This window comes from Narcine bancroftii, chromosome 4 (genome assembly GCF_036971445.1).
Source record: "Narcine bancroftii isolate sNarBan1 chromosome 4, sNarBan1.hap1, whole genome shotgun sequence".
Classification (NCBI taxonomy): domain Eukaryota; kingdom Metazoa; phylum Chordata; class Chondrichthyes; order Torpediniformes; family Narcinidae; genus Narcine; species Narcine bancroftii.
In genome coordinates, this window is record NC_091472.1 from 182,718,426 (window position 1) to 182,745,446 (window position 27,021).

The 27,021-nt window shown below is 39.9% G+C and overlaps 2 protein-coding genes across 7 annotated transcripts in view; one reads left to right on the forward strand and one right to left on the reverse strand.

Moving 5' to 3' along the window:
- Positions 1-11: 11 nt before the first annotated feature.
- Positions 12-22,207, forward strand: slc8b1 (solute carrier family 8 member B1). Of its 5 annotated transcripts, none has more exons than XM_069933185.1 (16): positions 12-329; positions 702-904; positions 2,937-3,089; positions 6,010-6,062; positions 6,925-6,982; positions 14,088-14,193; positions 15,588-15,755; positions 15,871-15,981; positions 16,431-16,484; positions 16,752-16,888; positions 17,785-17,926; positions 18,576-18,697; positions 19,576-19,729; positions 20,780-20,860; positions 20,946-21,010; positions 21,418-22,207. In XM_069933185.1, the coding sequence occupies exons 2-16, from the start codon at positions 716-718 to the stop codon at positions 21,604-21,606; spliced, it is 1,782 nt and encodes a 593-aa protein (XP_069789286.1). In that variant the 5' UTR covers positions 12-329; positions 702-715; the 3' UTR covers positions 21,607-22,207. The 5 variants fall into 5 exon arrangements, 4 of the variants coding, with proteins under 4 accessions (XP_069789286.1, XP_069789285.1, XP_069789287.1 ...); XM_069933184.1 differs by having other exon boundaries at positions 12-318; XM_069933186.1 differs by having other exon boundaries at positions 12-109.
- tpcn1 (two pore segment channel 1) overlaps positions 18,479-27,021 on the reverse strand; it is a 104,005-nt gene continuing 95,462 nt past the window's right edge. Inside the window, exons 27-28 of one of the 2 annotated variants that reach the window (XR_011356242.1) lie at positions 26,607-26,907; positions 18,479-18,693 (exon numbers count right to left, since the gene is read on the reverse strand). Coding sequence is in view for 1 of the 2 variants with exons in the window: in XM_069933183.1 (XP_069789284.1) it covers positions 26,782-26,907 (126 nt within the window). In the remaining variant the exon portion in view is untranslated. Of the gene's footprint in view, positions 18,694-23,215; positions 26,908-27,021 lie in introns of those variants that run through there. The other variant, XM_069933183.1, reaches the window with a different exon arrangement.

Genomic DNA, 27,021 nt, shown 5'->3' on the forward strand with positions numbered 1-27,021 from the left:
TGGATGATTGACGGGCTGGGTGCCGAAGGGTGGGGGGATCCCGTGCTGAGATGTAGCCGCTCCTCTGGTCTTTGCATCATGTTTTAGGTGCAAAATGTCACTTTATCAAGTGAGTAATATCGTCTTCAGTTGATTGGAAGTTGGTGAAGTGACACTTGGCCGTATCTGGTCTGCTTTTCACGTTGAATGGGGTCGCCAATAGAAGTGGAAACTGACGGGATGATGTTGCATTGTTCCTGCTCGCGGGTTTATTGGAGCCGAACTGATTTAAATAGGAGGGCGGAAGTCAGGAGCTGCACGGGCACTGAGAGGTTATGAGTGAGTAGAAGGTGTGTTTTCTTTGGGAGCTGGAGGGTGGTTGTGTTAGTAAGAGGCATCTCCTCGAAAAGGAGGGCGGCCTCTTTAAGGGGAAGATGTGTTCTGATTTTGCATCCTGACTTCAACCTTTAAAAGTTTCTTGTCGTGTTTACTTCCTGGTATAAATACAGGGGTTCTTGGAAAGAGTTGTATTTTCTCTCTTGCTACGTCGCCTGAGGGTGCAGAAAAGCTCAGGTTTTTAATTTTAAGTGGGCTAAGCTCTTTCTGGGCTCATTGACGTTGTGATACTGAGCGGACTTTCTGGTCTTAATGAATGCAAAACGGTAACTGCATATTGGAAAAAAAAGTTTGTTTTTTTTCTCTCTCTTTCCCCCCACCCCAAGCCTGAAGCGCAGTCATGAAGGCAGGAGGCATTGCTGTGACCTGTTGGCTCGTCTGGCTCAGGACGGCCAAGTGCAGAGCGGACGAGCCCCCGGGGCCACCTGAATCACATCGCCCTGTCAACGATGATGCGTCTTTTACCGCTGAAAAGATATTAAACGCAAGTTCACTTGGCCTGTTTGAAGGGACCAGTCGGTCAACCGAGGTATTTCCTGTAATGTTTGACCCCATAATATTTCATTAAAGTTTTTAATACTCTTCTGCAGTTGGTTACTTTGGGGGTTTTCCGACTGAATACTTCCCATGACTACCTCTCCATTTCTAATTTCTGGCCAAACAGAAATGACTTTTAATCTCTTTTTTTTAAGAAAAAGGCTTCTCTACCTTAATTCAAGGGTCAGCCATTTCTTCCACTATCACGTGGTAACTGGTTTGTAGCACTTTTATTTACATATATATATATAAATAAAATCACTTGAAGTTGCAACAGTTATTTCAGAGTAGAGGTGGGAACGTGGCCTTTGTTCAAAAGGTGAGATTTAAAAAAAAATTGTAATTCCAAAGTGTCCTGTCCTTTATTTCTGCAAATCCTCATCTTGCCATTGTGAGTGCATAAGACTGATTGGGAGTGGGGTAAATGATTTTTTTATTCCTGTCTCTGAGGCAGTGGTTAAAAGTCAGTTTTGTTGGTCCTCACATTTAATAACTGACGTGATTGGAAAATGGATTGATCTCCTTCCAGTAGTGGGGAGAGACCAAAGTGCCCATGATGTGTATCAAGGTGAGTTTAGTGAATATATCCTAATGGGACGTTGGTAAAACTTGCCCCTTCATTGAGTATAGGAAGATGGGCTCCAGTCGGCACAAGATTCTCGGATTGTTGATCAGTGCCATAAATAATTTGCCCGTCACGGCACAATAAGCTAAATAATGGATCATCAATTAAGTAATTGGATAAGTAACCATGCCTGGCTGTTGCGTTTTTTTTTGTTGTTGCTGCAACTGATCTTTCTGCAAAAAAAGATTTTGTCCGCTGCTCTCTTCCCACAATCTAACTTTAAAATGCTGTTATAGTTAGTTTTCCCTGTAATCTATCATCGTGGGATTTGTAGTCATTTGGCGAATGTTGGAGCTGTGAAATGTTTTGGAGGTTCTCCCTCTGGATTTTCCAGGTGCCCCATGACCCAAAGACTGGTTACTGTAAATTAAGTAAAGGGGGTAATTCTGAAGAAGGGAAGAGACCAAATGTTTTACAAAAAAACTGTGCAGGGAATGCTCGAATGGCTATCTTGGATTTACTCTTGCATGAGTTTGACTTGTTCATCAAATGTGTTGGTGAATTTCCCAGTTTCCTAGTTTAAGAAACTAGGTGTATGCATTATGTATACAGCTGGCAATATTCTTATTAATGTAATTTAAATTGCACCCTATTCCAAAGTAGTTTTTTTGTTGATTTCAGTACTCTAATTTTTTTTTAGAGCAGCCTAATGGAAAGGGAACAACAGATTTGTTTTAAATTTATTGTCATAGTTTGTTTCATCAATTTTTTCCATTTTAAAAAGACAGTCAATTTGTTTAGCAACTTTTACAGCCTCTGGACAGTGGCTCAGAACCATTTTGTAATGAGGCATGGTCTGGTAACATGCCATCTGATCTTCAAACATGGGAGTAAAATTAATAGGAACTGTTCTACTGGCAGAGGATCACATCCCTTCTCTTTTGAGTATTGCTTGATCTTCAGATTTATGATCATGCAAACATGCCTCATTTAACTTGCACTGTTCAAAATTCTGTCTCACTTCAGCTGCTGGTTCTTGCACTGGTTGTGGAAGTATTTGGGGTTTGAGGTGGGAGTGTTGTCCCTGGAATTTTAGGGCAAACTTAAATTCTATCAGAGCACTAGTCAAGTGAAGTAATTTTGTAAATATTTTGCTCTTGACCCAGTACAGTGATCTTGAACTTGTATGATTAAATCCTCTTGAATGTGGCAATGTCTTTTGTAGTGGCTAGCTGAGAGAAAATGTCTAATTTCTCAAAACTGTATTCCACTCATTTCTCAAACAATCTTTAATTTTACTATATGCAAGATGCTGATGTGCAACATTTTTTAGGCTGGATTCCACCTTTTTAATCAAGGAATTTCACATTTTTAAAAGTTCTAAACTAAGGAAAGCATGCTATTTTAAAATAAACATTGCATGCAACAAAATTTGTTAACTCTTTTGTTTCTTTCCTAGTGCCACAATGTAGTACAGCTGAATGGGACCCAGTGGTGTTCATTTGTCAAAACCAATGAAGACTGCAAAATTGGAAGTGGCTTTATTGACTACCTTCAAGGGGCTGTCTGTGGGTTTTGCCACAATCTGTTGCCACTGGCAATATTGCTGTATGTAAGTGTGCTTATTTTAATTGAATTAAGTAAATGCAACAATTGTTTTGGTAATTGTCATTTAAATTGTGAACTGGCTGAAGATTATAGTAATAATTTCTGCATTGCATTAGTAACCACAATTGGCAATATCTTGCAAGGAAATATTCTAAATTTTCTTTGATGTCACCTTCTGCATTTCCACAAAAATAAGAATCCCACTGTCTAACCAGATGGCTTTAGTATTGAGTTCTCCAGTTTCAATTAAACTCCTGCCTTGTCTGTTGTCTTCTCTGTTCCTGTCTTCTTTCCTCTAGCTTCCTCTCCATTCAGACTGTTGCCCCCTCTCCTATTGCCTCATTTTTTTCTCTTCTGCCCTCCCACCTATGACCTCTTACCAAACCAATTTTGGATCCAATTTACTGACTTGTGCATCCCATGTGATGTAATCTTCTGAACCAGTCTGCTAGAATATGATAGGAATATTCACATAGACAACATCAACTGCCCTGGCTTCATCAATCATTTTTGTCACCACCTCTTCAAAAATACTATCATATTTGTGAGACAGAGCCTCCAGTGTGAAAAACCCTTGCTGCTTTTCCAAATGCCACAAGTCCTGTCCATATGAATCTCCAGTAATTTCCCAACCGCTGGTTTAAGTTTCACTGTCCTAAATTTCCTGGTTTGTGTTTCTCCTTTAAGAATAACATAAAATGTTCACCAATTTTCTGGCAACTTGCTCATGACTAAAGAGGACCCAGATCCCCAGAAATCTTCTTCCTAGTTTTCCCTCTGTCCTGGGATGGATCCTATCAGGTCCTTGGGATATCCACCTGAATGTTTTTTTTTTCAAAATACACAATACAACATAATAATGCCTTAGAACAGTGGTTTTCAAATTTCCCCATGAACTCTCATTCCACCTTGACCAATCCCTATGCCATTGGTGCTCTCTGATTAGTAAGGGATTGCTTAAGGTGATATGTGGGTGGGAAGAAAAAGTTTGAAAATGACTGTTTTAATCGTACCTAATTGACTCATTCTGTGCACTTTCATAACTCCAAAGAAAATGGCCGGTGACAATTTTTCTCATGCAAAATATTTCAGTAACAATTGGGTCTAGTCCAGTGATTCTCAACCTTCCCTTCCCACTCACATACCACCTTAAGCAATCCTTTACTAATCACAGAGCACTGATGGCATAGAGAATTTTTAGTGGTATGTGAGTGAAAAAAGAAAAAGGTTGAGAACCTCTGGGCTACAGTGTTGTTCCATGTACAAAATCTTCTGCCTTGTCTATTTTACATCCTGTAGTTAAAAAAAAAATTCCATTTCTGACCATTTTTCCTGCTATTTTCATTTACCTTCTGCCTTCCAGGCAGATAAGGCTTGTTAACTATAGATGGTAACTGTCTAGGAAAGGGATAATTCTGATTTCAAACCTCTGCTGCCTCGTGGCTATACCTGCTCACGGGAAAAGCTTTGGGAGTAAACCTCCGGAGGGAATCCAGAGTCCCAAAAGCAACTGATTGCTGTACCCAGCACTAGCATGGCAACTCCTGTGATGCTGCTGGCACCAAACGATGGATTTTTGTCGTTCCTTTGGACCTGTCATTAGCATGGATGTTTTTGGGTGGGGGGGGAGAAAAAGAGCGCCATGCTTGGGCAACAGACGGATCTCCATATCAACTCTGTTCTGGCCGCCACTACCAGAGGTGCAGTACCCATGGCCGACCACGACAGACTGAGGCCACTGACTGGCTTCTACCTATTTTTCCTGTGAGACAAATTTGGCAATCTCCAAATTTGTTGACCAACTGCTCTGGTTCTCAACCCCTATCACGCTAGTTTAAACTCTCCTGCTTGCACTAGCAAGCCTCCCTGTTAGGATATTTGTGCCCCTCCTGTTTAGGTGCAACCTGTCTTTGTGCAGGTCCCCCTTTCCTAGAAGGAATGGTCATGATCCAGTCCTTTAGCCCCGAATTCAACTATACTACCTTCCGATTTCTGAGCTCGCTAGTGATGATTGTTTTAGAGTTTTGAAAATATTAACCCATCTTGTGTAGGCTTCCATGCATTCCTTTAGAACCAGTCATTTTCAACAGGGGGCCATACAACAACCCTGCGAGCCACAGCATATTTAAGGGGAGGGTTTTATTTTGTGTGTGTATTTGGAAGGAGAGAAGAATGGAAGAAACCAACTAAATTCAACTTTAGCAGGGAAGACAGGAAACCATAAAGTTTGAGCCAAAAAAATGAGGATGGCTGATTTAGACCATCATGGAGCTCTTGTAATTCTTGCCTAATTGTCCATCATTTGTTTCCTTTTAAGGTCTTTATTCCAAAGATTGCCAGGGGATCATGTGCATGCACCCCCACCAGACTCCATCAGCAATTTGAATGAATAGATATTCTTGGATTGCTTGTGATGCAGTAATTTGCACATTGCTTAAAAATATGGATGTCTGACCCTTGCAGATTCTTATGCCTATCTTTCCAATGATTGTGGATGTATGCTCTGGCTAACAGTCATTGTCACAAGATTAGTCAATGTTAATCATGTGCATTGCTCATAGATAAACCAATAGTGAATTTATTAGTTCATGTGACTGATTAATATTAGTGTCTTTAATTGATTTTTATCCATGCAATCAACCCCAGATTTTCAAGAAGTACTAAAACCTTGAATTCGCCTTATTTGGAACTGAATTAAACTCAAGTAAAACAGCATTTTTTTTCGGCTTTGGGTTATCTCTGATCAGTTTTTGAAAGAATTATTTTTCTTTGTATAGCACTTGTTCACAAACAAAATATGCAGTTACTTGCATTTAATTTTAAGGCTGTGAATAACAATTTCTACAAATGTTTGACATTAATGGGTAGTTTTTAAATCAACTCTGAAGTATTCTACCCAATACTTTTTTTTTTAAAAAACCCAGGCAGTTTGGTTGTTCTACCTCTTCATGTTCCTTGGAATAACAGCTGAAAAATTGTGAGTTTTATCTTTGATATTCAGTAATGCAACACATCTTATTTTGCTGTGACACTCGCTCTTTCTGCATGCACACTAAATGTTCAAGATGATTAATTTCCGTCCCCTGATTGTATATTATTGAAATACATGTAAAGATTGTGATTTTTGCTCTTCAGTTTCTGATAAGCTTGCTTTCCACCCCCAAATGAAGATCTGACTTTGAGCCTAGTTGAAATAATTGTCCGATTCTGAAGCTGCCTGGACATCAAGGTAAAAATGGTTGTGCTCCAGTCCAAGGCATTGCATAGCACTTCGTCTGAATTGCATGTAGAACCAAAACCTTGTGCGTTGTTGGATATTTTGGGCTCATTTGTAGCAGTGAATCATTGCATTGCCATTCTAATATTGAGTTTGGAGTCTGTTCTATTCTGCTAGACTTTCTGTAGTTCCATAACACCAAATAAATTGCAATGGAACAGGATCTGGACACTTGTGGTGCTGCACGCTCTAATAGCCTTGTATCTTCACTCTTAACTCTCTGCCTCGAGTTGATCATTCTAGTGAAAAATGTGTTTTGCTCATAATTTAATACATGAAATGCTTTTAGCCCTCTCCCAATTCTTTCTCGACTCTCTAAACTATTTTAGTATTTGATAAAATGGACATTTTTTTTTCTGGAAAGATTCTATTAAAACTGCTTGTGCTATATCAGTCAAGCTTCACTGTTGTGTGCACATGTACTAAGTTTATTTAATATTTATCCACTTCCCTTTAAAACACGATTTCCCATTTCTTAGTGTTTAGACTGTAATTTTTGGGTTCTTAACTGTTCTGACCTTCAAATAATTTTTGAAGCCAAATCTTATTGTTTCCCTTTTAGCTTTTGCCCAAACCTGACTGCTATATCTACAAGCTTGAAGTTGTCACATAATGTGGCAGTATCCTTTTTAATGCCTATCAAGTACCTGGGTGTATTCAAAGCTTAATGCTTTTATTAGGGAAGCGTTATTCAATTACAAGCTTTGTTAAAATGGGGCTCAATAATTTGTGTTGGCTGATAACATCGTAACCCTTCTACTTAATAAATATTTGCACTTGTGCAATAAGAATCAAAACACAAAATATGGTAGATATTGCATTTGGGGGCTCTTAAAACTAAACATTGCCTAGTCTCATGAATATCTTGAAATTTGTTTGTGATATCTTGCAGCTGGAGTATTCGGTGTAGTGCTAGGATGGCCAACATTTGTTGCTCATTCTTGATTAATTTTGAAGATGTGGTGCCCTCCCACCTTGAACTGCTGTTTATATTGGTAAATTTATTCACGAATGGCATTGGGGAGGGAATTCCAGAAGTTGGCAAGGAACAAATTGGACTGGTGTGACTTGGGAGTTGGCATGTGTGCCGGTCATCCTTCTGAGTGGTAGAAATGGATCTGTTGAATGAATGATTCATCTGTTTTGAGTAGCAAACTCTCTGGAACCATTGGTGTGTGTCTCCATCTTGAATTCTTGAACTTGGAGTTTAGATGATTAGCCTCCAATAGTAAACCTCCATTTTGATTGGTACGTCTATCCAGGAGGAGGGCCTTTTCTAAATTCCTAAAGAACAGTTCATTTGCTGCCCTAACCCTGAAAGCAATGGCTTTTGCCTCACTTCTCATGTGTTTCAAGACAGATCTGAAATGGATCTGCACAATAAAAGGCATTTTGAGAAGCCTTTTTGAAATAAAATGGTGCTGACTTGCATGTCTTGACATTTTTCTAACGGAGTAATAATTGCTTTCATTTAGATTGGTCTCCTGATTTGTGCGGATAGCCAAGTCATCAGATGCCTGTGCTGTAGTTGAAATAGAAGGAATTGTCAAAAGGAATATCTAATTATGGGCCAAAATAATTTATCATTGCAGCCAGGATGTTTCTTTTTGAATGATGCAAGGCCGCCTTATTTACAAAAAATCTAGATAAATAGTTAAGTGGAATAATTTCATGGATAAAGAAATGAAAATTGCCAAATTGAATAAAATGTTATTAGCATTTGAGGGGCCTTGAATTATTTTGGCTGCTTCTGTGTCCTTGTTTTAAATGTTGAGGACTCCCATTGAACATGATCCATGTATCACTAATTGCCCCCTGAGGATATTGGAAATACTTGGGTCAGGCACCATCCATGTAGAGTAAATGTTGTTCAGGCTAATGACATTTTGTGAGAATGAGAAAGGGACTTGATTTCTAACTTCCCTCCCTTTTCTGCACTAAAGGAAAGTCTGAGAGAGGACTGTAGGAGAGACTGAATTCCACAAGCAGAGGTGCTAGCTGATAAAAGATGAAGTTGTTAAGATGATTTAATCAGACTTCACCATCCTTTGTCAGCCAGGACCAGAACTTGTTATTCAGTCTGTCTACACTAACATTCTTGTGTAGCGGCATCTACACTGCTCCTGCAATAACACACGCAGCCAGATGGGTTGAGCTCTGAGCAGACTAGTTTATTGCACTTGTACTCCCAGCCCGGACCTGGCTGAGAACCACGCTGGAGGGCGCTGACATCATCCGGGCATCACGTGGTCCCCAAGCATGGGTTTCTGAGCCCTGAGCTGGAAGGGAGGGAAACCCCCTCCTGACGGCACCATTGTGGTCGGCTGCCCCGCTGCGTGGCTTACAAGCGAGGCCAGTTCGTCTGCCTTGTGGTGAGCCGCCACACAGCTCCCCCAGAATTGTCACCAATGTCCTTTTTTGCTGGATGGCCTCGCTTCTTGGGCTGGGCAACTACCACTGGCTCAGAGGGATTGAGATGTGCTGGTTTCAGACTGTCCATGGTAAACAGCTCATGCCTGCCACCCAAGTCCAGTGTGAACGTAGAGCCGGAACGCTGTATAACCCTGTACGGCCCATCGTACGGTCGCTGCAGAGGTGCCGCTGTCGGGACACGCCCAATGAAAACTAACTCTGCGGAAAGCAACTCGCCAGGAGCGTGAGTTGGGTGGGTGCCATGTCTGGGTGGCGGTGGGGGTTCTAAGGAGTCCAAGCGTTCCCTGAGGTGAGGAAGTAGTTCATGCGGCGACCGCTGTGGATTGTGAGGTGCATTGACTAACTCAACAGGTAGTGCCAGCGGCGCACTGTAGACCAGGTCAGCTGATGATGCCTGCAGATCTTCCTTGGGAGTGGAGCGGATGCCCAGGAGCACCCAAGGCAGTTCGTCCGTCCAGTCGAGACTGGTGAGGCGGGCCATGAGGGCTGACTTAAGGTGGTGGTGCAGACATTCGACCAGTCCATTGGCATGCGGGTGGTAGGCTGTGGTGCGGTGTAGCTGTATCCGTAACCTTTTGGCGAGCTGTACCCAGAGCGCAGATGTGAACTGGGCACCCCGATCGCTGGTGAGGTGAGCCGGGATGCCGAACCAGGCGATCCAACCATGCAACAGGACTTGGGAGCAGGAGCTGGTGGAGGCGTCTGGTATCGGGATTGCCTTGGGCCAGTGGTGTGGTCTACCACCGTAAGCAAGTAATAGTGGCCCTGGGAAACAGGTAAGGGCCCGACGATGTCCACGTGAATGTAGCTGAACTGTTCCCGGTTGTGCTCGAACTCCTGTACGGGCTCCCTGGTGTGCCTGTGCACCTTGGACATCTGCCAATGGGAGCATGTTCTGGCCAAGTCTGTGATCTGCTTCCACAGCCCATGCCATACGAACCATTCTGCCACCATCCGGACCGTGGACCTGATGGACGGATGTGAAAGCTCATGGATGTGACGGAAGATCTGCCTGCGCCACTGCTGGGGAACCACTGTGATATTGCACAGGATGATGCCTTTGCCGCTCGGAGTTGGGAGGTCTCGGAACCTTAGGCCGATGATGGCGAAGGCCCTAGTCTCATCAGCTTCCTGGTCCTGGGCGAGCTGGTCGAAGTTGAGGCCGGGTGTCAGCGCGCAGATGGCCGGTCGCGAGAGTGCATCGGCAACCACATTGTCCTTCCCCGCCATGTGCCGAATGTCAGTGGTAAACTCCGACATGAAGGAGAGGTGACGCTGCTGGCGGCCCGACCAGGGATCCTTTGCCTGGGTGAGGGGCCTTGTGGTCTGTGAAAATGGTAAAAGTCCTCCCTCCAAAAAATAGTGGAAATGCCGCACTGCCAGGTACATGACCAGTAACTCGCGGTCGAAGGCACTATACTTGAGTTCTGGCGGGCGAAGCAGGCAGCTGAAGAATGCAAGTGGTTTCCAATGTCCATTCAACTGCTGCTCCAGGACTGCGCTGTGACAGAGGCATTGACAGAGAGTGCCATATGCAGGTTGGTGTGCAGATGGGTGAGCATGGTGGCCTTCGCCAGGGCGTCCTTAGTGCTCTCGAATGCAATGCAGGCTTCTGGCTTCCAAGCGAGTGTCTTGTGCTTGGCTGCGATGAGGGAGAACAGCGGCTGCATGATGCGCGCAGCTCGCGGGATGAAGCAGTTGTAATAGTTGACCATACCTGCGAACTCCTGCAGCCCCTTGAGGCTGTCTGGGCGTGGGAACTCCCTGATAGTGGCGACCTTCACAGTGGTGGGCGTGGCTCCTTCAGCTGTGATGTTATGGCCCAGGAACTGCATGGGCTCTTTCCCAAACTGGCACTTGGCTGGGTTAATGGTAAGGCCGAAGTCGGCCAGCCGGGAGAAAAGGGCACGTAGGTGGGCCTTGTGTTGCGCTCGGTCCTTGCTGGTGATGAGGATGTTGTCCAAATAAATAAAGACAAAATCCAAGTCCCTGCCCACCGAGTCCAGGAGGCTCTGGAAGGTCTGAGCGGCGTTCTTGAGCCTGAACGGCAAGTGCAGGAATTTGAACAGGCCAAAGGGGCTGATGATGGCCATCTTGGTTATGTCCTCGGGGTGCACCGGGATCTGGTGATATCCGCACACCAGGTCAACCTTGGAGAAGACCCTCGCACCGTGCAGTTTGGCCGAAAAGTCCTGAATGTGAGGGATGGTGTAATGGTCAGAAACGGTTGCCTCATCGAGCCGTTGATAGTCTCCGCAGGGACGCCAGCCGCTGGAGGCTTTCGGGACCAGGTGAAGCGGCGAGGCCCATGGGCTGTCGGACCACCGAATGATCCCCAGCTCCAACAGGTGCGAAAACTCCTCCTTCGCTTACCTGGACCTTGTCAAGTGGGACCAGCTTGCCTTGGGATGAACTGGCGGGCCCTGGGTGGGGATGTGATGGAACACCCCGTGGCGTGGCGAGTCAGCGGAGAACTGTGGCTTGAGGAGTGTGGGGAACTTGTCCAGGATCTGCTGGAACTCTTCTTTAGGCGTGTTGATCTTGGCCATCTGCGGATGCTCCGAGTGGGAGGCGTCTAGGCTAATGGCCTGGAAGGTACAGGCGTCCACCAGGCACCTACCTCGAATGTCCACCAGAATCCCATGTGCGAGGAGGAAGTCTGCACCCAGGATGGCAGTCGGGCGGGACCAGATGGTGAACCTTCACGAGAAATTCTGTTGGCCGATCTGGAAGTGGACTGTCTTGTCTCCATACATCCGGATTGCCGTTGCGTTAGCCACACGGAGGCGAGGTCCACGAGGTCAGTTCCTAGATTTGATGGCTGTGGCCGGTATGGCACTGATCTGGCCTCCAGTGTCAACGAGGAACCGCTGGCAGCTGACTGAGTCCTGCAGATAAAGAAGGCTGTGTCCTTGGCCAGCCTCTGCAGCCATTAAGAGCGGCCAGCATGGTCGTTTCACTGGAACAAGCAGGGCTGATGACACTTCCGAGCCTTGGCTCCCCAGCGCTGGTGGTAGAAGCAAAGGCCTGAAGCGGATGTTGTGGCTTTGGTTATGCTCTTGGGAGCCTCTGCAGGGGCCGGGTGCTCTACCGCAGCGCTAGGGGTGGGCTTGGTGTGGTCGTGCCTAGTGACCTGCTGGACCACTGAACCTTCCGGGAATTGTGTGAACCATAGCTCTTGGGCCTTCTGGGCTCTCCTGAACCAGTATGGGCAGATGTACCTGGGCATATCATCTAGGAAGATGCGCTCTAAAAGTGGGCAGTTGGTGTGCTCACCCATGAGCGTGAGCATTTCATCCATCAGTTCCATCGGGGACCTGTCCCCCAGGGCATGAGGTGCCACACCCAAGCAGCACGCTGGTGTCTGGATAGTCCGAAGGACCCGGTAAGCACTAGCTTGATGGTCTCTTACTTGTTCTTGTTGGGTGGGTGCTGAACAAGGTGCAGCACGTGTCTGATGGTGGCCTGGTCGAGGGGAGCGACCGCATGGTAGAATTTAATCGTGTCGGATAAAATCTAGCAGAGGTGAAACTGGGCCTCCATGTGGCCAAACCAGGTCTCCAGTTCCTGACCCCAGAATTCAGGCAGTTTCACGGCTGTAGCGCTGATCCCAGGCTCGCTCATGATGGGTTCAAAGACGTTTGAACCAGTCGGGGTCACCAATTGCAGCAGCGGCTACACTGCTCCTGCAATAACACACACAACCAGAAGGGTTGAGCTCAGTGAGTAGACTAGTTTATTGCAGGCTGCTGGGCTGCACTTGTACTCCCAGCCCGGACCTGGCTGAGAACCACGCTGGAGTGCGCTGACGTCACCCGGTGGTCACGTGGTCCCCCAGTGCGGGTTTCTGACCCCTGTGCTGGAAGGAACCCCCCCCCCGATGGCGCCATTTTGGCTGGCTGCCCTGCCGTGTGGCTTACAAGCGAGGCCAATTTTCCTGCCTTGTGGTGAGCCGCCACACTTGTTTGATTTATTTTATCTCTACCCCCTTGGGATAGAAATTAAACACGTTTCTATTGGGATGATATGCGGTCATTGAGCTGAAATTTTAATTTTGTTGCTTGAGCTGCCAAGTAATTTTAGCAAGAGTTTATTTATTTATTTTTTTGTCTGTTTGCCTTTTTATCTGTTTTTTTTTCCTCCATATAGAAATTGCTTCATCGAAGATCCTGGTCACACTCATTCTTCACTCCATACTTTTGCTACCTCACCCAATTGCTTGCTGGAGCTCAAGTTGTCAATGAAGTTTCTTTAACTTGATGGCAATATATCAACCATCAATTCCCTTTTCATTTGAGCGATAAACTTTTCTCGCTGCTGCTTTGTTCAGTTGCAAACTATTCTGCCTCTGAATGTAGCCCTAATTTCAACAATTGATTTCCATCGACTAGCTGCTCTTTAAATACCCAGTCTATCCTAATGAACGTTTGACAAATATTGATAATCTTGAGCCCAAGTCAGGAAATGGTGATTTTAAAAAAAAAAAAAAAAAAAAAAAAAATTATTAAAGATTTCCTGTTTTAAAATCAGGAGTGAATTTCATCGATAAACTTGTAGCATAGTCCCACTTATTGGATTTGCTAAAGTTCTGACTGGGCTGTAAATTTTTTTAAAAATTCTTTGAGCATTTCTTTCCATGCAATGTGAATGGTAAATGAGTGAGAAGTTCAAAGGTGATGTAAACCTTTTTCAAACCAGATCACATGGTTGGCATTGAGGCAGTGCAGTTGGTATTAGCAGTTAGCGCAACTCCTTGATTGGGACTTGGGTTCGAATTCCGCGCTGTCTGTAAGAATTTGGTACGTTGGGTTTTCCCCGAGGGCTCCGGTTTCCTCCCACTGTTTGAAATGTGGTGTAGGTTAATTGGGTGGCGTGGACTTGTGGGTCAAACTAATTTGTTACAATGCTGTATGTTTTTAAAAAGCTAGATAAGTAATTAAGCAGTTTCAAAGTACTTGATTGTGTATTGTAGTGCAAGTTCTTGGACTTTAGTTCATGTACACATTTTAGAACCTGGTATATTTAAGAGATGGGTAAATGAGTCAAAAGTCTGTTTTGACCATTTTTGTTTGATTGAGTAGATGTCCCTGAAATAACTGTCCCACTTGTCTGACAACTTGCCACTATCTTTAGAATTAAATGCAGCTTAAGATGGCCAAGCTTGTTCATGTGGGACTGCATCCCAATTTTGAGTTCTAACTTGTGAACTCGAAGGTCCACTTTATTTCTAGATGATGGAGGGTCTCCAAAACATTTTGGTTGTTTCACTTGTTCTTGACTGATTTTATTCATGGTGTAACTTTCCTTGCCTTTGGTAACGGAGCTCCTGACCTATTCAGTGCCATAGCAGCCTTTTCTGATCCCCGAACAGCAAACCTGGCCATTGGAGCTTTGTTTGGTAAGTTGCCAATTATTCTTTTTTTTTCTTTGTATTTTTGATGTCCTAATTTTTAACCAAGCAGGGTTGGGAGAACCTGCTTGATGAGAATGCTTCTGGTTCAACCCGAATGATGAACTTCCTTTGAGGAAATTTGTCAAATAAAATAGATCCTGTATTTCTGTGGAAAGTTGCAACTTGTGGCAAGGTCAATGAAGGACATCTGATGTATACTTGGATGTACATTTGATCATTTAGTGTCCTACCTTGTTACATTATTTATGAGGAGGCTGGTATTACATTTTGAAGAGATGGATGGAAGGGATGACTAGGTAATGTTTTATAACTTGAATGTTAAGAAATTAAGTCTTTAGTAGAAAGAATGAAGAGGTGGTTAAAAGTGTAGTTCCATAAAGAATAAAAGAACTGGGATGTGTGACAGGGAATGGGGAAGGAGTATGGTTATTTAATACATTTGGGTTCCTTTTTCAAGTGGAGGCACAATGCAATTCATCAATATTAATATCACTGAGGAACTTTTCGTGAAGCACCTGAATTTGGCCTCGGGCAGAGTATAATGTTAGCTCTGGGTGCCATGCAAAGGAAGAATTGACAGATTTTTGGAAGCAACTGAAGGGGTTTATTAAAATAAATCATGATTTTAAAAACTACTTGCAATGTTTTATTTTGGAATGGAAGTGATTGTGAGGAGATTTGGTCATTAAATTTAGGATTGTATAAGCAGAGTAGATAACACTTGCATTGACATTGGGTCAGGAGCAAAGAATGCAGACGATTAGGTGTAAACCCAAAATCATATGCAGAAAAACTTCAATGTGTTCAGTGGTTGGGTTCTTCCACTGTCTGGCTAGGGTAGGAATGAAGGTAGATTCTTTGTAATATTCAGAAGCTAGCTTGTTAAATATTTGAAAGACCTCTTTATAGGATGATGGAGTAGTATTTGTTCAATTTCTCCTGCACAGACCTTTCAGTGCTGTAGCCAATTCAAGATGCTAGCATCCTCTTTCTGTGTCGTAGTGTCAAATATTTGGAGATTTTTGTTTTTACTGCAATAAGCTATTTTTGTTTGTGGAATGTGACTGAACTGTAGAAATCGAACATAGAGGCCCTTGGTGGTTTAAGGTAGCAGGTTGTTGTTGCTGGATTTTGTAATCATTCAAGATTTAAAAAATGACTAGTAAACAAACTAGTGCCTGAGGAACTTTTCGCCTGAAAAGATGTTTGTCTTTGCCATTCAGTAAAATATTAATGCTGTACTCTCTATATTGCCCCAGTGATGAACTTTTGAAGGGACTTCATGATGGGTTATGGAGTTGCGTGGCCAACCACGAGTCCCATAAATGCCATCCAGTGAGAAATATTTTTGACATTATTTTCTTTTAACCATTTTGCAGGTGCTGGTGTATTTGTGACAACAGTTGTTGCTGGAGGTGTTGGCCTTGCAAGACCATTCATAGCAGCATCAAGACCTTTTCTTCGAGATGTAATATTCTATATGGCAGCAGTTTTCTGGGCTTTCCTGGTCCTCTACTTCGGAAGTATAGATGTGGGGCAAGCACTTGGTGAGAAGTGTGGGCAAAATTAGAATACATGCCAACTGGTATTGGATTCTGACAACTTATTCAATGTTGTTTTTCAACCGTGTAGTGAAATGAAGTTTGTGATTGATCTCCGTAGGTTACTTGGCTCTGTACGCAGTTTATGTGCTTGTGGTGATCGTAAGCAGCATAATTTACCAGAGGAGCAAAAACAAATTACATAATGACCTTTATAATGGTAATTCGGAAAGTAAGTGAAAAGCTAATTGTCTGCTTTCCAAATTTTAATTGTATCATGTAATTGATTGTCTACCTTAGGATGTACAAAAACAAGCCACATTAACGTGAGGGAAAAGCAATTGTTTTCACCTGTTGGGTGAAATGCACATTTCTTGCTGTCAGCTTGTACCTTGTTGATCTCCAAGGCAGTATTTGTGCATGACTTATTGCTGGCTTGCTTCGTTTGCCGATTAACTTTTTAAATCGCTTTATTCAGAAAGATGAAAAGTGGCTTCTGCCTTGAGTATCATTGTCCTGTTATCTGCTCCAGGACATGTGCCACATCACACTTTGGTGCATTGGAAAAAGTTCTAAACAATAACTACTTTATTCTACTGTATTAATGTTGAGCTGCAGCAGCCAGGACTGCCACAAAAGTTAAGACTTGTATGTAGTAAACTATATATATTTTTTTTAAAGTTAACAATGAGGATTTATTTTCAACATGCATCAGGAGATCGCTACATGAAGATCGTAAGTATCTGTTCTTTAAAATTTCTACCTTTTCCGCACTTCCACGTGTCCCTCAAAACAATTTGTTTTCAAATGTTCAACTTGCTCAACTTCTACAAATTGTGCTATTTCAGTGGCCTACTTTCAAACCCTTGTAAATCAGCATGTGGCAAAGCCCAGTGATCTGCCACTTCACTTTTGGGTTGCCTTTTTGGGTTTTGCCTTTGTAATGCCTCCCAATGCTGCAGTGAAGACCCTGAATTTCTGACCCGAATTTTCTTTCCTCAGTAAGCGAGTATCAATCTTTAATTGAAACCGAAGAATCCAGATCTACAAAATCCATTTTACTGGATTCTCTTAATCCCATTGATGCTCAAAAATGGAGGAGGAAACGTTTAACCTGGAAGATTTTTAAATGCCTGAAGGTGATGCTGATTAATTATGGGATTGGGTACAAATTTCAATGTCTTATTTTTTTTTAAAAGATACCTGATGGCTGTAAATTGGCTTCAGGAAGCTTGATCTTAATTTGCAAGAGTTGAGGCTGCTTTTAATGCATGCTGCTGAACTTTGATATCTTTCTGTTTGATTTGTCTCCTAAAATGTGGTTATAATTGAAGATGTCACATTTTTGGACTATTCATTTTATCAGATAGGTTTTGATGTCCTGCTTGTGTAAATTGGGTAAAGTTTAACTTCTATAAATAGCTTTCTTCCCTTTTCACAATTTCAGATAAATTGAAGATTCAGCATGTGAATTAGTCATTGGTAGTTTAACTCAGTTTATTTTCCAGAATAGATTTTGGTCCCCTACCCTCCCTGAAGGATCTCAACACCTCTCGTTGCCTCAGTAGAGCACAAGCATTAATAAAGGATCCCACCCACCCTGCCCTGCATCTGTTTGATCTACTACCCTCTGGCAGACGCTACAGGTCAATCAAGACAAGAACAGACTCAGAAACAGCTTTTTCCCCCAGGCTGTCACTACACTGAACACACATATCCACAAATTCCCCTCTCTGTCCTCCACATCTATTACACATACAGCCGACACCCCCCCTCCATTCACATAAAGGACATATACGGCACTGTAAATTAAATTTTTTATTTAACTTCTGTGGTGCTGCCTGTGGTTGTACTGCTATCATAAATCTTGTTGTATAACTTGTACAATGACAATAAAAAGCTATTTGATTTGATTTTTGTCATGCATTTTCCATTTGATGGTCTTTGGCTGTTTTCCAGTTTTTGTTCCTTACTCCAGTCCTCTTTATTTTTGCAAGATATGCAGCCAGTCGTTAACATTTTTTTTCTCTTCCAGCTGCCAATTGAGTTTCTGCTTCTGCTTTGTATTCCTGTGGTTGATTTTGACCAAGATAACTACAACTGGAAGCGTCCCTTGAACTGTCTACAAATAGTAACTGGCCCACTTGTCTGCATCCTTGCTTTTAAATCTGGCCGTTGTAAGATTTAAACTTTATTTGGATCACTATTCTAAAATTTAAAATGAACCATAACTAAATTGATGGTTCTGGATGGTATTTTGGAAAAGCGTGGTTTATTTTTGTATTGACATGTCGCCAACTGGTGTGCTTAGCAGCAGATTCATCAGAGGGATTTTTATCTTGATATTGGCATTTTAAAATGAGGCAGTGGTCAAAAGCAGAAAATTTTCTCAATTTGTGTCACTCAGATAATTGCATGTTGATGCTGTTTTTTCCATCCTGCTGACTCGTCGGAATAATTGACATCGCAAGCACTGTTCTATTGTTGCGTGCAACTTGGATTTTAAATTTGCTACACTGGATCAAATTAGTTTATGACTTGTCCTTTTGGGAGTGGGATCAAAAAAAATTGCATCGTATTTGACGGGGTGGGGGGGGGTCAAAGGATTGATAGTAAAATGCTTATTACATTTGGAGATTTTAATGGTACTTGCTCATTTTGAGATGTGAGAATGCAGATGCCAGCATCTAGTGCAAAAAAAAACACAAACTAACTCGATGGGTTGAGCAGGAGGGCATTTTCTCATTAAAGTTTAATGTTATACAAGTTATTTTGAAGCAATATTAATTGTTCATATTTTCACTCAAGTTCCCTTTTTGTTGTTAGATGGATTGTTGCTCATCCATGGTCAGATTCCTGTATGGGCTGTTACTTTGGTGATTGCATTGATTTTGGCAACTCTCCTTTTCTTCACCACAAAAAATGAAGAACCACCGAGGTTTCACTGTGTAAGATATAATTTTAGATTTTGTATAAATTACCTTCTTGATTCTAAACTATATAGATCTGTGTACCAATATGGCATTCTTACTTCATTCATTAGTTCCTAATTGCATTAAAAAAAAAAATCTTTGTTGGTAGATACTGCTATTGACCACCAGTGTGTTATTTCCATATTAATACACAGTATGCATCAAAATATTTTGAATTTCAATCAACATTCTTGAACTGGTGTAGGGCTTAATTGAAAGACTAATTTCTTCATTCTGTATATATTGTAAGCAAGAGCAAAGTAATTGTGAATTAGTTGATTTCTTCCCCCCCGCTGCCAAGATTTGGAGGTTTGGTGGCAAAATTTTGAGTTGCAAGAATTTACCTTGTTGATTTTAATTTTGTCCTTGTGGCAATAGTTTTGCTTTCTACAACTGTCGAGTTTCATTTTTCTCTGCTTGATTTGAGACCTGTTCTTGACCCAGCTTGTGTGGCTTCCAGAATTGAGGGGTTGGGTCTCTTCTGTCATCTTTTCTTCCTTGGGAATTGTCTTCCAAAAGACAAATCCCAACAAAAGTATAAGGTACAATTGGGGGAAAAAATAAATTTTTCATCAATTATCTTTTTAATCTTTTCAACATTATTTGAAGAAATGTTAAATTGAATACTTCTCAAATCAAAGTGACTTTCAGTATGCCTTGCCCTGAATCAAATGATCTCGTTTCTGCCCCACTTGGCCTTCTGATGCCATTTGAATATTGGATTAAAATTCATATTTTGTAACGGTTCAGCTTGGAATTTTGATTTTTGCTTAACAGCGGTCAATAGTTATGTACAATATTGCAAGATCAACATTCAGTACTTGAAAGATGTGAGAAATTTTGTTTTGTTTCAGGTATTTGCTTTCATTGGTTTTTTGATTAGCATTGTGCTGATCAACTGCGTGGCCATTGAGATTGTCAATCTTCTACGTGCCTTTGGAATCATTTTTAACCTCAGTAATACTGTCCTAGGATTAACCCTTCTTGCCTGGGGAAATAGTATTGGAGGTACGTTACTTTCATCAGGCTAGTAAAGCAACGAGTCTGCTTAAAATGGTCCGAAGCTGAAATACTTATGCAGTATTAATACAGCGTGGTTTGCTTTGCCATAGAGATCTCTCCTATACTTGGAATAAATGTGCATTTGAAGCAAGCACTAAACCTTTTTGTATTAGTTTTATTTAACTAATGGCAAAGGAGCAGCCTGGGTACTGGACCAAATGGCTGTTGTGAGTGATTAAGTTTTATTTTTTAAATTTCCAAATGCGAGAATGTTCAACACATGACATTTTAATTAGTAATGTAGCAGCAAAGTTGCTGCACGAATGGAACAATGATACAGAAACTGTATGCATAGTCAAATTTCATTGAGGCAGCTGGAGAATTAAAATCTGGTTAATTGAAATAAACTGGAAAACAAGATAGGATCCATAATGGTGAGTGGATTGTTAGGAAAGGAAACTTTGAATTAGAATGTATGACTAAACCTCCAGCAATATGGAGACCAATTTCATTCCCAGTGAAATCTGCTTTGCCAACTTTTGGAATGCACAAGACTATATTTAAGGCTATAACAAATTCTCACCTGAGAAAATACAGTTCCTTGGCAAAAGTGTTTAGTAGAATACACCCTCAGACTACAGAGAGGGAAGAACTGTTGTGTTTTGGATGAGATGTAATCTACACTTCAGTGCGATGATTAGAGAAAATGACTAATTTTAAATGTTTGCTTTCCTTACCAGTTTTTTTTTACATTGGGAAGAAAAAGCATGTGATGCAAATTAAGTCTTGAATGTTAAATATGTCTGCTTTCAATTTGGAGATATTATTCGTCACTGGATTTGTATGGTCTGTTAGACCAGCTTTTGGCAAAGCAGTCCGACAGTGGCAATGAGAAGAACTAAATTTCCACTAGTGTTTCCTCGGTAAGGTCAGGATGGCAGTATTAGGAACACAGCACAAATGCTGAGTTGTCTGTGAATTTGCACACTTGCATTTTATTAGTGGGTGGAGAAAAATGAGACTGAAGCTGGATTCATCTGAAATTTTTATTTTCAGATTTGTTCTCTGACATTACAATGGCCAGACAAGGATACCCACGTATGGCTGTTGCTGCATGTTTTGGTGGGATAATATTTAGTATCCTTTTTTGTGGTGTATCTTTATTTGGATCCAGAATGTTAAAGGCTATTCAAAATTGTATGGTCCCTTAATTTCATCATAGATATGTTGATTGGTATTGGCCTAAGTGCTCTCATTCAAATGCCCTACAATGACCACATTCTTGAGGTACGTGACTATATTTTGTACTATGTATGATTCTGAAAAATAAACGAGTCAATTTTTTATTGCTCCATTGACTTTCATCTTAAACTTGAGTAAAAGCACAGTTGAGAACTGTGTGCACCACTGCTGGACATAAATAAAACCTGTTCAATGGAGGAAGTAAATTTACAAATGAGAAGCTGTGGACTTTTTTGTCCAAGCAACTCTTAAAATGTGCTTAATAATCTCTGGGAGTTTCTCTATTGGGGGGGTGGGTGGGAAGAATACATTTGGGCTCAATCCAGTCCTATAATGTTGGTCTTTTGTATTTACAAAAGACAAAATTCTTGCTGATTCTTCAGGCTCATTAGTTTTGTACTGCATATAAACTTCAACTGTTGTCTATTTACTAATTTTATTTTCTTCCCCAGATCAAACACGAAGGCCTCCTGGATTGGATTCTAGTTGGGTCCCTAGGCTTAAGCCTTGTTATGTCATTTATATTTATTCCACTTCAAGGTTTTAAATTCACACGGACATATGGCATTATTCTAGTCTCATTTTATATATTATTTGTTATAATAGCACTATTGACTGAAGCTAAAATTATACATGTTTAAAAATTGATAAACCTTGCATGGGCTGTTGAGATTAATTGTAGCACATTTTGTACAGATTTGAATTTAAATAATCTTGGATCAGGTGTATGAAACCCAAATGCTTAGCTTGATGGAAAAGTACTGTAGAGAATTTGCATATTAATTTTGAGTTCAAAACTTCTATAACAAAATTGTCAATTTGTATTTTGAAAAGACTCAAATGAAGAAAGTTTAAAAATCCTCTCAACATAGGCCTCTTAATGGGTCATAAATTGTTGAGTAATGGTAGAATACAAGGACCTTTATTAAAATCTTTTTTCACTCCCTCAAAAAGAAACCTTGACACAAGGTCTTTATGACTGAAGCTGGAATTCAGTTTATTACCCCATCAGAGGGCAGATGTACCATCAAATCTCCTATTCACTGGTTTGCATGAATTCTAAGCAAGCACCTTTTTGCACTATTGAAAATATTTAAGTTGCCTCACAATCTTGAAACATCTGGATAGGAATGGAAACCAAGGGAAATAATATTTCAAGTTGGATTTATTGTAGGCATTGTGCTGGACTTCATGATAAATTGCTTTATGACTTTGTGAAATAAATTTTAATATTTAAGCATTTGTGTAATTGGTGCTCGTGCATTTGTTTTCTGATTGCAAAAGGAAATATTTTCACTTTTTTGGATTGCAGATGCAAGGTCACAACATAATACTTGGTGTGGTTATGGAATTACTCTGCTTCCCCATCTCTCCACTACATGGTATAGTTATCTGGGGTGAAAAAAATCTAAAAGCAATTGGTGGGAGATATTGAAGATGCTCATCAGTTTGTATTGAGAAATAAAAAATGTATCTAGTCAATAACACTGATTTTTTTTTTGCTGTGAAAGCTGAGTATTTTCAGCTTGGAGATTAATTTAAATATTCAAACCTATTAAAATTACTAATGGGCTTGTCTTCCATAAATTGCATTAAGCCAAACTCGTACTTTACAGAGGAAAAACATTAAAAACCTCTAAATGAGATGCAATTTGCTGTTGTTTGAATGCAGCAGGTCTGGGTGTCTGACTCCATGGACTGGTATCCCACCAAAGCTTTTAGTTGACAATATTCCACCTTGTCTAGCACTTGGGATCCCAGGAATAATTTTAATCGAAAATGGTGTTTATACACCTATTCCTCATTTCCTGATTGGACTTTAATTTTCTGGTGTGATTTTTAGCATCTAGATATTCCTTTCTCTTTAATTGGAGAGTAATATAATCTCCTGTTGGTGTAATTATGAAATCTCACTCCAATTGTTTCATCAGCACGAGCATGTGCATAGTACAGTCCTTAAAGCTTTGTCCAAACAGCTAACTACCCTGCAAATGGGTCTACTTATAGATCTTTCTAATCAGTATTAACAAAATGTGATTATTGAGTACTTGCATGAGAAAGAGGGACTAAGCTTTTGGTTAAAGGTAAGCTCTAAAGAAATGGAGGAGCGGTAGAGGCATAAATTGCAGTTGAGAACACTGGCTTGGGTGTGGTGTTAAATTCTGGTATGAAATTTGTAAAATTAACTTGTGCTGCAGTTAAATGGTTAGTAAACCGGCTGGATTTCTTCAATAGAAACAACGTACCAACTTGAACATATCGTAGAACTTTTATTTTTAATTACTCTAAAATCTAAATTACAAATTTAACTTGATTGCATCAAAATACAGAATTGGAACGTTACCTAAAAGTATTTAGTATAAACAAAAAATAAGCAACATTCTATTTTCCTCCAGGTGGTATGGAATGAAATTTGGATTTTCCAGCTACATGCTGGCTTGGCCCTGTTGCACTGATTCAAAGGCTAATTGCTGCCCATTTTTTTTTAAATTAAAACTAGGTTACAAATTGGAAACTTGAGCAACAGTAATTATTATTTTGCTCTAGTCAGAATAGACTGACCATTGTTTTTTTTTTGGCTAGCTGAGGGGAAAACCCAAATGTGCATCACTTCTGCCTGCCCTGGTTTACATGTTTCCATTGTTAAACTCTAATTCTCATTGTGAGCAAACTAAAACAAGCTCTGTTGTTTCATGTAGACCTTACAATATTTTGAAATTGAATGTAAGACAATTTCCATTGAATTTTAGAATACAGACAAATGATAATTTTTTTTTTCCGTACTATTCCCTGATCCCTCTTGATCTTAATATGTAGAGAATTCTTCAGAGGCCGACAAGTAACCATTTCACACAATTATGCATAAATAAGCTTATAATTCAGTCTGAATATCCAAGAGAAGTTTAGTTTTACAAAAAAAATGCATAAATTGCTTAATATCACACAATATTAGTGCATTTGCTTGGTTTTATTACAAAAACAAAACTTCCTCCACAAATTCTATTCAACTTGTATTCAGATATTGTTCAGAAAGTCATCAACTTCCATTTCATGATGCAAAAAATTCACTCATTATTTTAAATAAGGCATTAACAAATGAACTGTACAAAGGCAATTGTCAGCAGAGCTGCCCCATCATTATTCTTGCAACTATCATTAATGTAGTGTTTCCTTTCAAAAATATTTTGATTAAAAAATTACAATAATGATCATAAGTACAAGTTCCAAAGCACAAGACACATTGCTTCAATAGTTGACTCACATGTATCAATGGAACATGAAAGATAATGATTTTTTAAAAAAAATCTGGATAACATAGTTTTGGCAAAAACCTGTATTCCACAGTACAAATGTACATTGAAGCCTGGTGCCTTCAGTACATTGATTTTAGAGTTGCCTATGCAGTAAAATTCAATAACTGCATGCAATACATTCAACTCCTACTCACTGCTTCATTAATTGATATGATTAAGCTGCAACAAAAATTTAACTGCTCAAAACACAGAACAATAACTGAGGAATTTTATGAATAAACCTGATACTGAGAATGGAAACACGGTCTTTTAGTTTAGTACAGGGCACGCCTTCTAGATGTTGAGGGTCAAATTTTAAGAGGCACGTTTTTATTCACTGCAAGGGAAGAAGTGTATCCCAACAGAAATGTTAAACAGAATACATTTACTGTTTAAGCCTTAAATATTTATCCAAAACTTCATGTTGTATAATGTGGTGCTGAACTGCTATGTACTAAAACTGAATCCTTCAATTGACAATAAACAATGCTAGCTTGGCATTGCTAACCTCACAAAGGACTGGGTCAATACCTACTGGTTAATATTCACTACAAAAATAAGACAAGTCTTCTTAAAATATTCATTATTATACTGAAAATCTGAAGGGCTAGTTATTTTATCTGCATTAAGGAACTTCCTGTTGGTTATAGTAAATAATTTAATTTTTAAATAATATATTTATGTCAATAATGGACACTTTCACTTCTGCAACTATGAAATTATTCTTGGAAGACTTTTATCTTTGTTACTATATGGCAGAGTATAATTAGGATTAACCATGTCTACAAAACATTTAATTAAAAATGATGACCATAATACTTCAAAAATTAAATAATTTTGTCTCTGCAATTAGATTTTCTAATATTAATTTGAATCATAAATCTAACATTTAAAATATTAAATTAATACACTGACCATAAATTTGAATCCATAATTCCAGATTTGAAAATGGTATTTACAGACTCACCCTTCCATTAAATGCCACTTAATTTTTTTTCCCAAAGTTAAAATTGTCTTGTTATATGAATAAATAAATTCAGAGTTAATGCTAGTTATATTTAACTTACTGTACATCTTTATGGCTTAATGTTTTGAAGTGATAAGGCAAATTATTTTTTTTAAAAACTTAACACAAAATTATCGTGGATAGTCAACAAGTACATGAAATTGAATCCGTTTTTTTAAATTCATTAACATTTTTCAGCACATTTTTAAAAAATTGTAGCCATAACACCACTGCATGAGAACAATTTCTCACCACATTACGGTCAAAATGAAATTGTTTATCAGCACTATGTCTGCATCATGGGCTCACAAATAAAGAATAAAAATATGGCATTTTGGCTGGTTATTTGCAGCACGGTTGTCAAGAAATCTTCCCCTAGCAATTTGGTAATCATGGAAGAAAATACTCAAATATCCAAATCAAACAAAACTCTGGAAAACCACTTAATTCATATGTATTTAATTCAACTGTAGCTTGCTGATCCACCAAGATTCTGCTACCAACTTGCCTTTAGATTGATCTGTGAAATATCTGATCATGCTTTTTATTTACTTTATTAAACACATCAGCACAAGGTTTGCCTTATTCATGTGAAAGGCCTTGTGTCAAATCACCAAAATGGTAAATAACTAAAAGGAGATTTAACACCTGATCTTTGATCTTATTTTTGATAGCTGGAAATGGCACTTTGTACCCAAAAAAATTTAAACTGAATTACTTTAGTAAGTTTCACTAACACATTGTCCAGCTTTCAGGAAAATGATTTTTTGGAGTGGTAAATGTGATCGACTGATGAAAAACAAGTGAATGAGAAACAGATAATCCATCTTGGCACACACAGAATTTAGCGTAAGCATTGTGTTACAGTCTGAGGAGCATGGTATAATGCGCAGCTCTAAGCAGGCTTGAATTTAATGGAAATTTATAGAACAATTAAACAAAAAGGAATAATATTAATACCACAGAATTGAATGTTTAGTATGTTATTCCCAGATGTAGTGACAAAATACATTTGAAGTCACTATATCATTACCAAGGTTCGGATAATGTTCTATTGGCAGTTTCACCTAGTTCCCTAATTTAATACTATGTCTTACAAATAGAAGTGACCCTGAGAATTATAATTTCTCAGGCAAAACAATAATGATTTCCTTCAGTACAGTATATCTAAAAGACTGATAGTGAGAGGTCAATGCAATAAAAGTAAAACATTGGTCGCTGAGGTTTTATATTAATATTTTTGATGAACTATCCATACAACATGTTATAAAATCACGCATGCAGTAAAACTGCAAGAACTTAAAATAAACAATAGTTCATATTTTTGAGAAGTATAACTTACCACAGAGATGTGAAAGTGAACAGATCAGAATTTCTGAGTAATGTGACTCCCCCCAGCAGTCCAGCCTCTTCCAGGTCTTATAACTGGCATAACATCCCAAGTGCACATGTGCAAAACACCAGAAACAAATTAATAATGAATAACTATTGAATAGTGGACAAATTTGTTTATATTTCTAAGTTATAGTCTGGGATCGCTGTCTTAATTCTGCAGAAGGCAGGAGGGTGCTGGAATTTAAAATGCATTCCAATGGTTGGTCGTGCTGCATTTGATTTGTCCGGGTATACTCTTCAAACCATTCCTGTGGAAAATGATACAGTTTTGTTGATTAATATTGAACAAGAAATGAGCTAGTAAAAAATGAGAGCATAACTGAACAGCTTGGTTGCATTTTATGAAAAAGTACAATATAATT

Excerpts from the sequence above, each read along its gene's own strand:
- slc8b1 (XM_069933185.1), top strand. The coding sequence starts at position 716 with ATGAAGGCAGGAGGCATTGCTGTGACCTGTTGGCTCGTCTGGCTCAGG. Across the intron at positions 15,756-15,870 it reads AGATGTGGGGCAAGCACTTG|GTTACTTGGCTCTGTACGCA; the intron begins GTGAGAAGTGTG and ends TGATCTCCGTAG. Across the intron at positions 16,485-16,751 it reads GAGATCGCTACATGAAGATC|TAAGCGAGTATCAATCTTTA; the intron begins GTAAGTATCTGT and ends TTCTTTCCTCAG.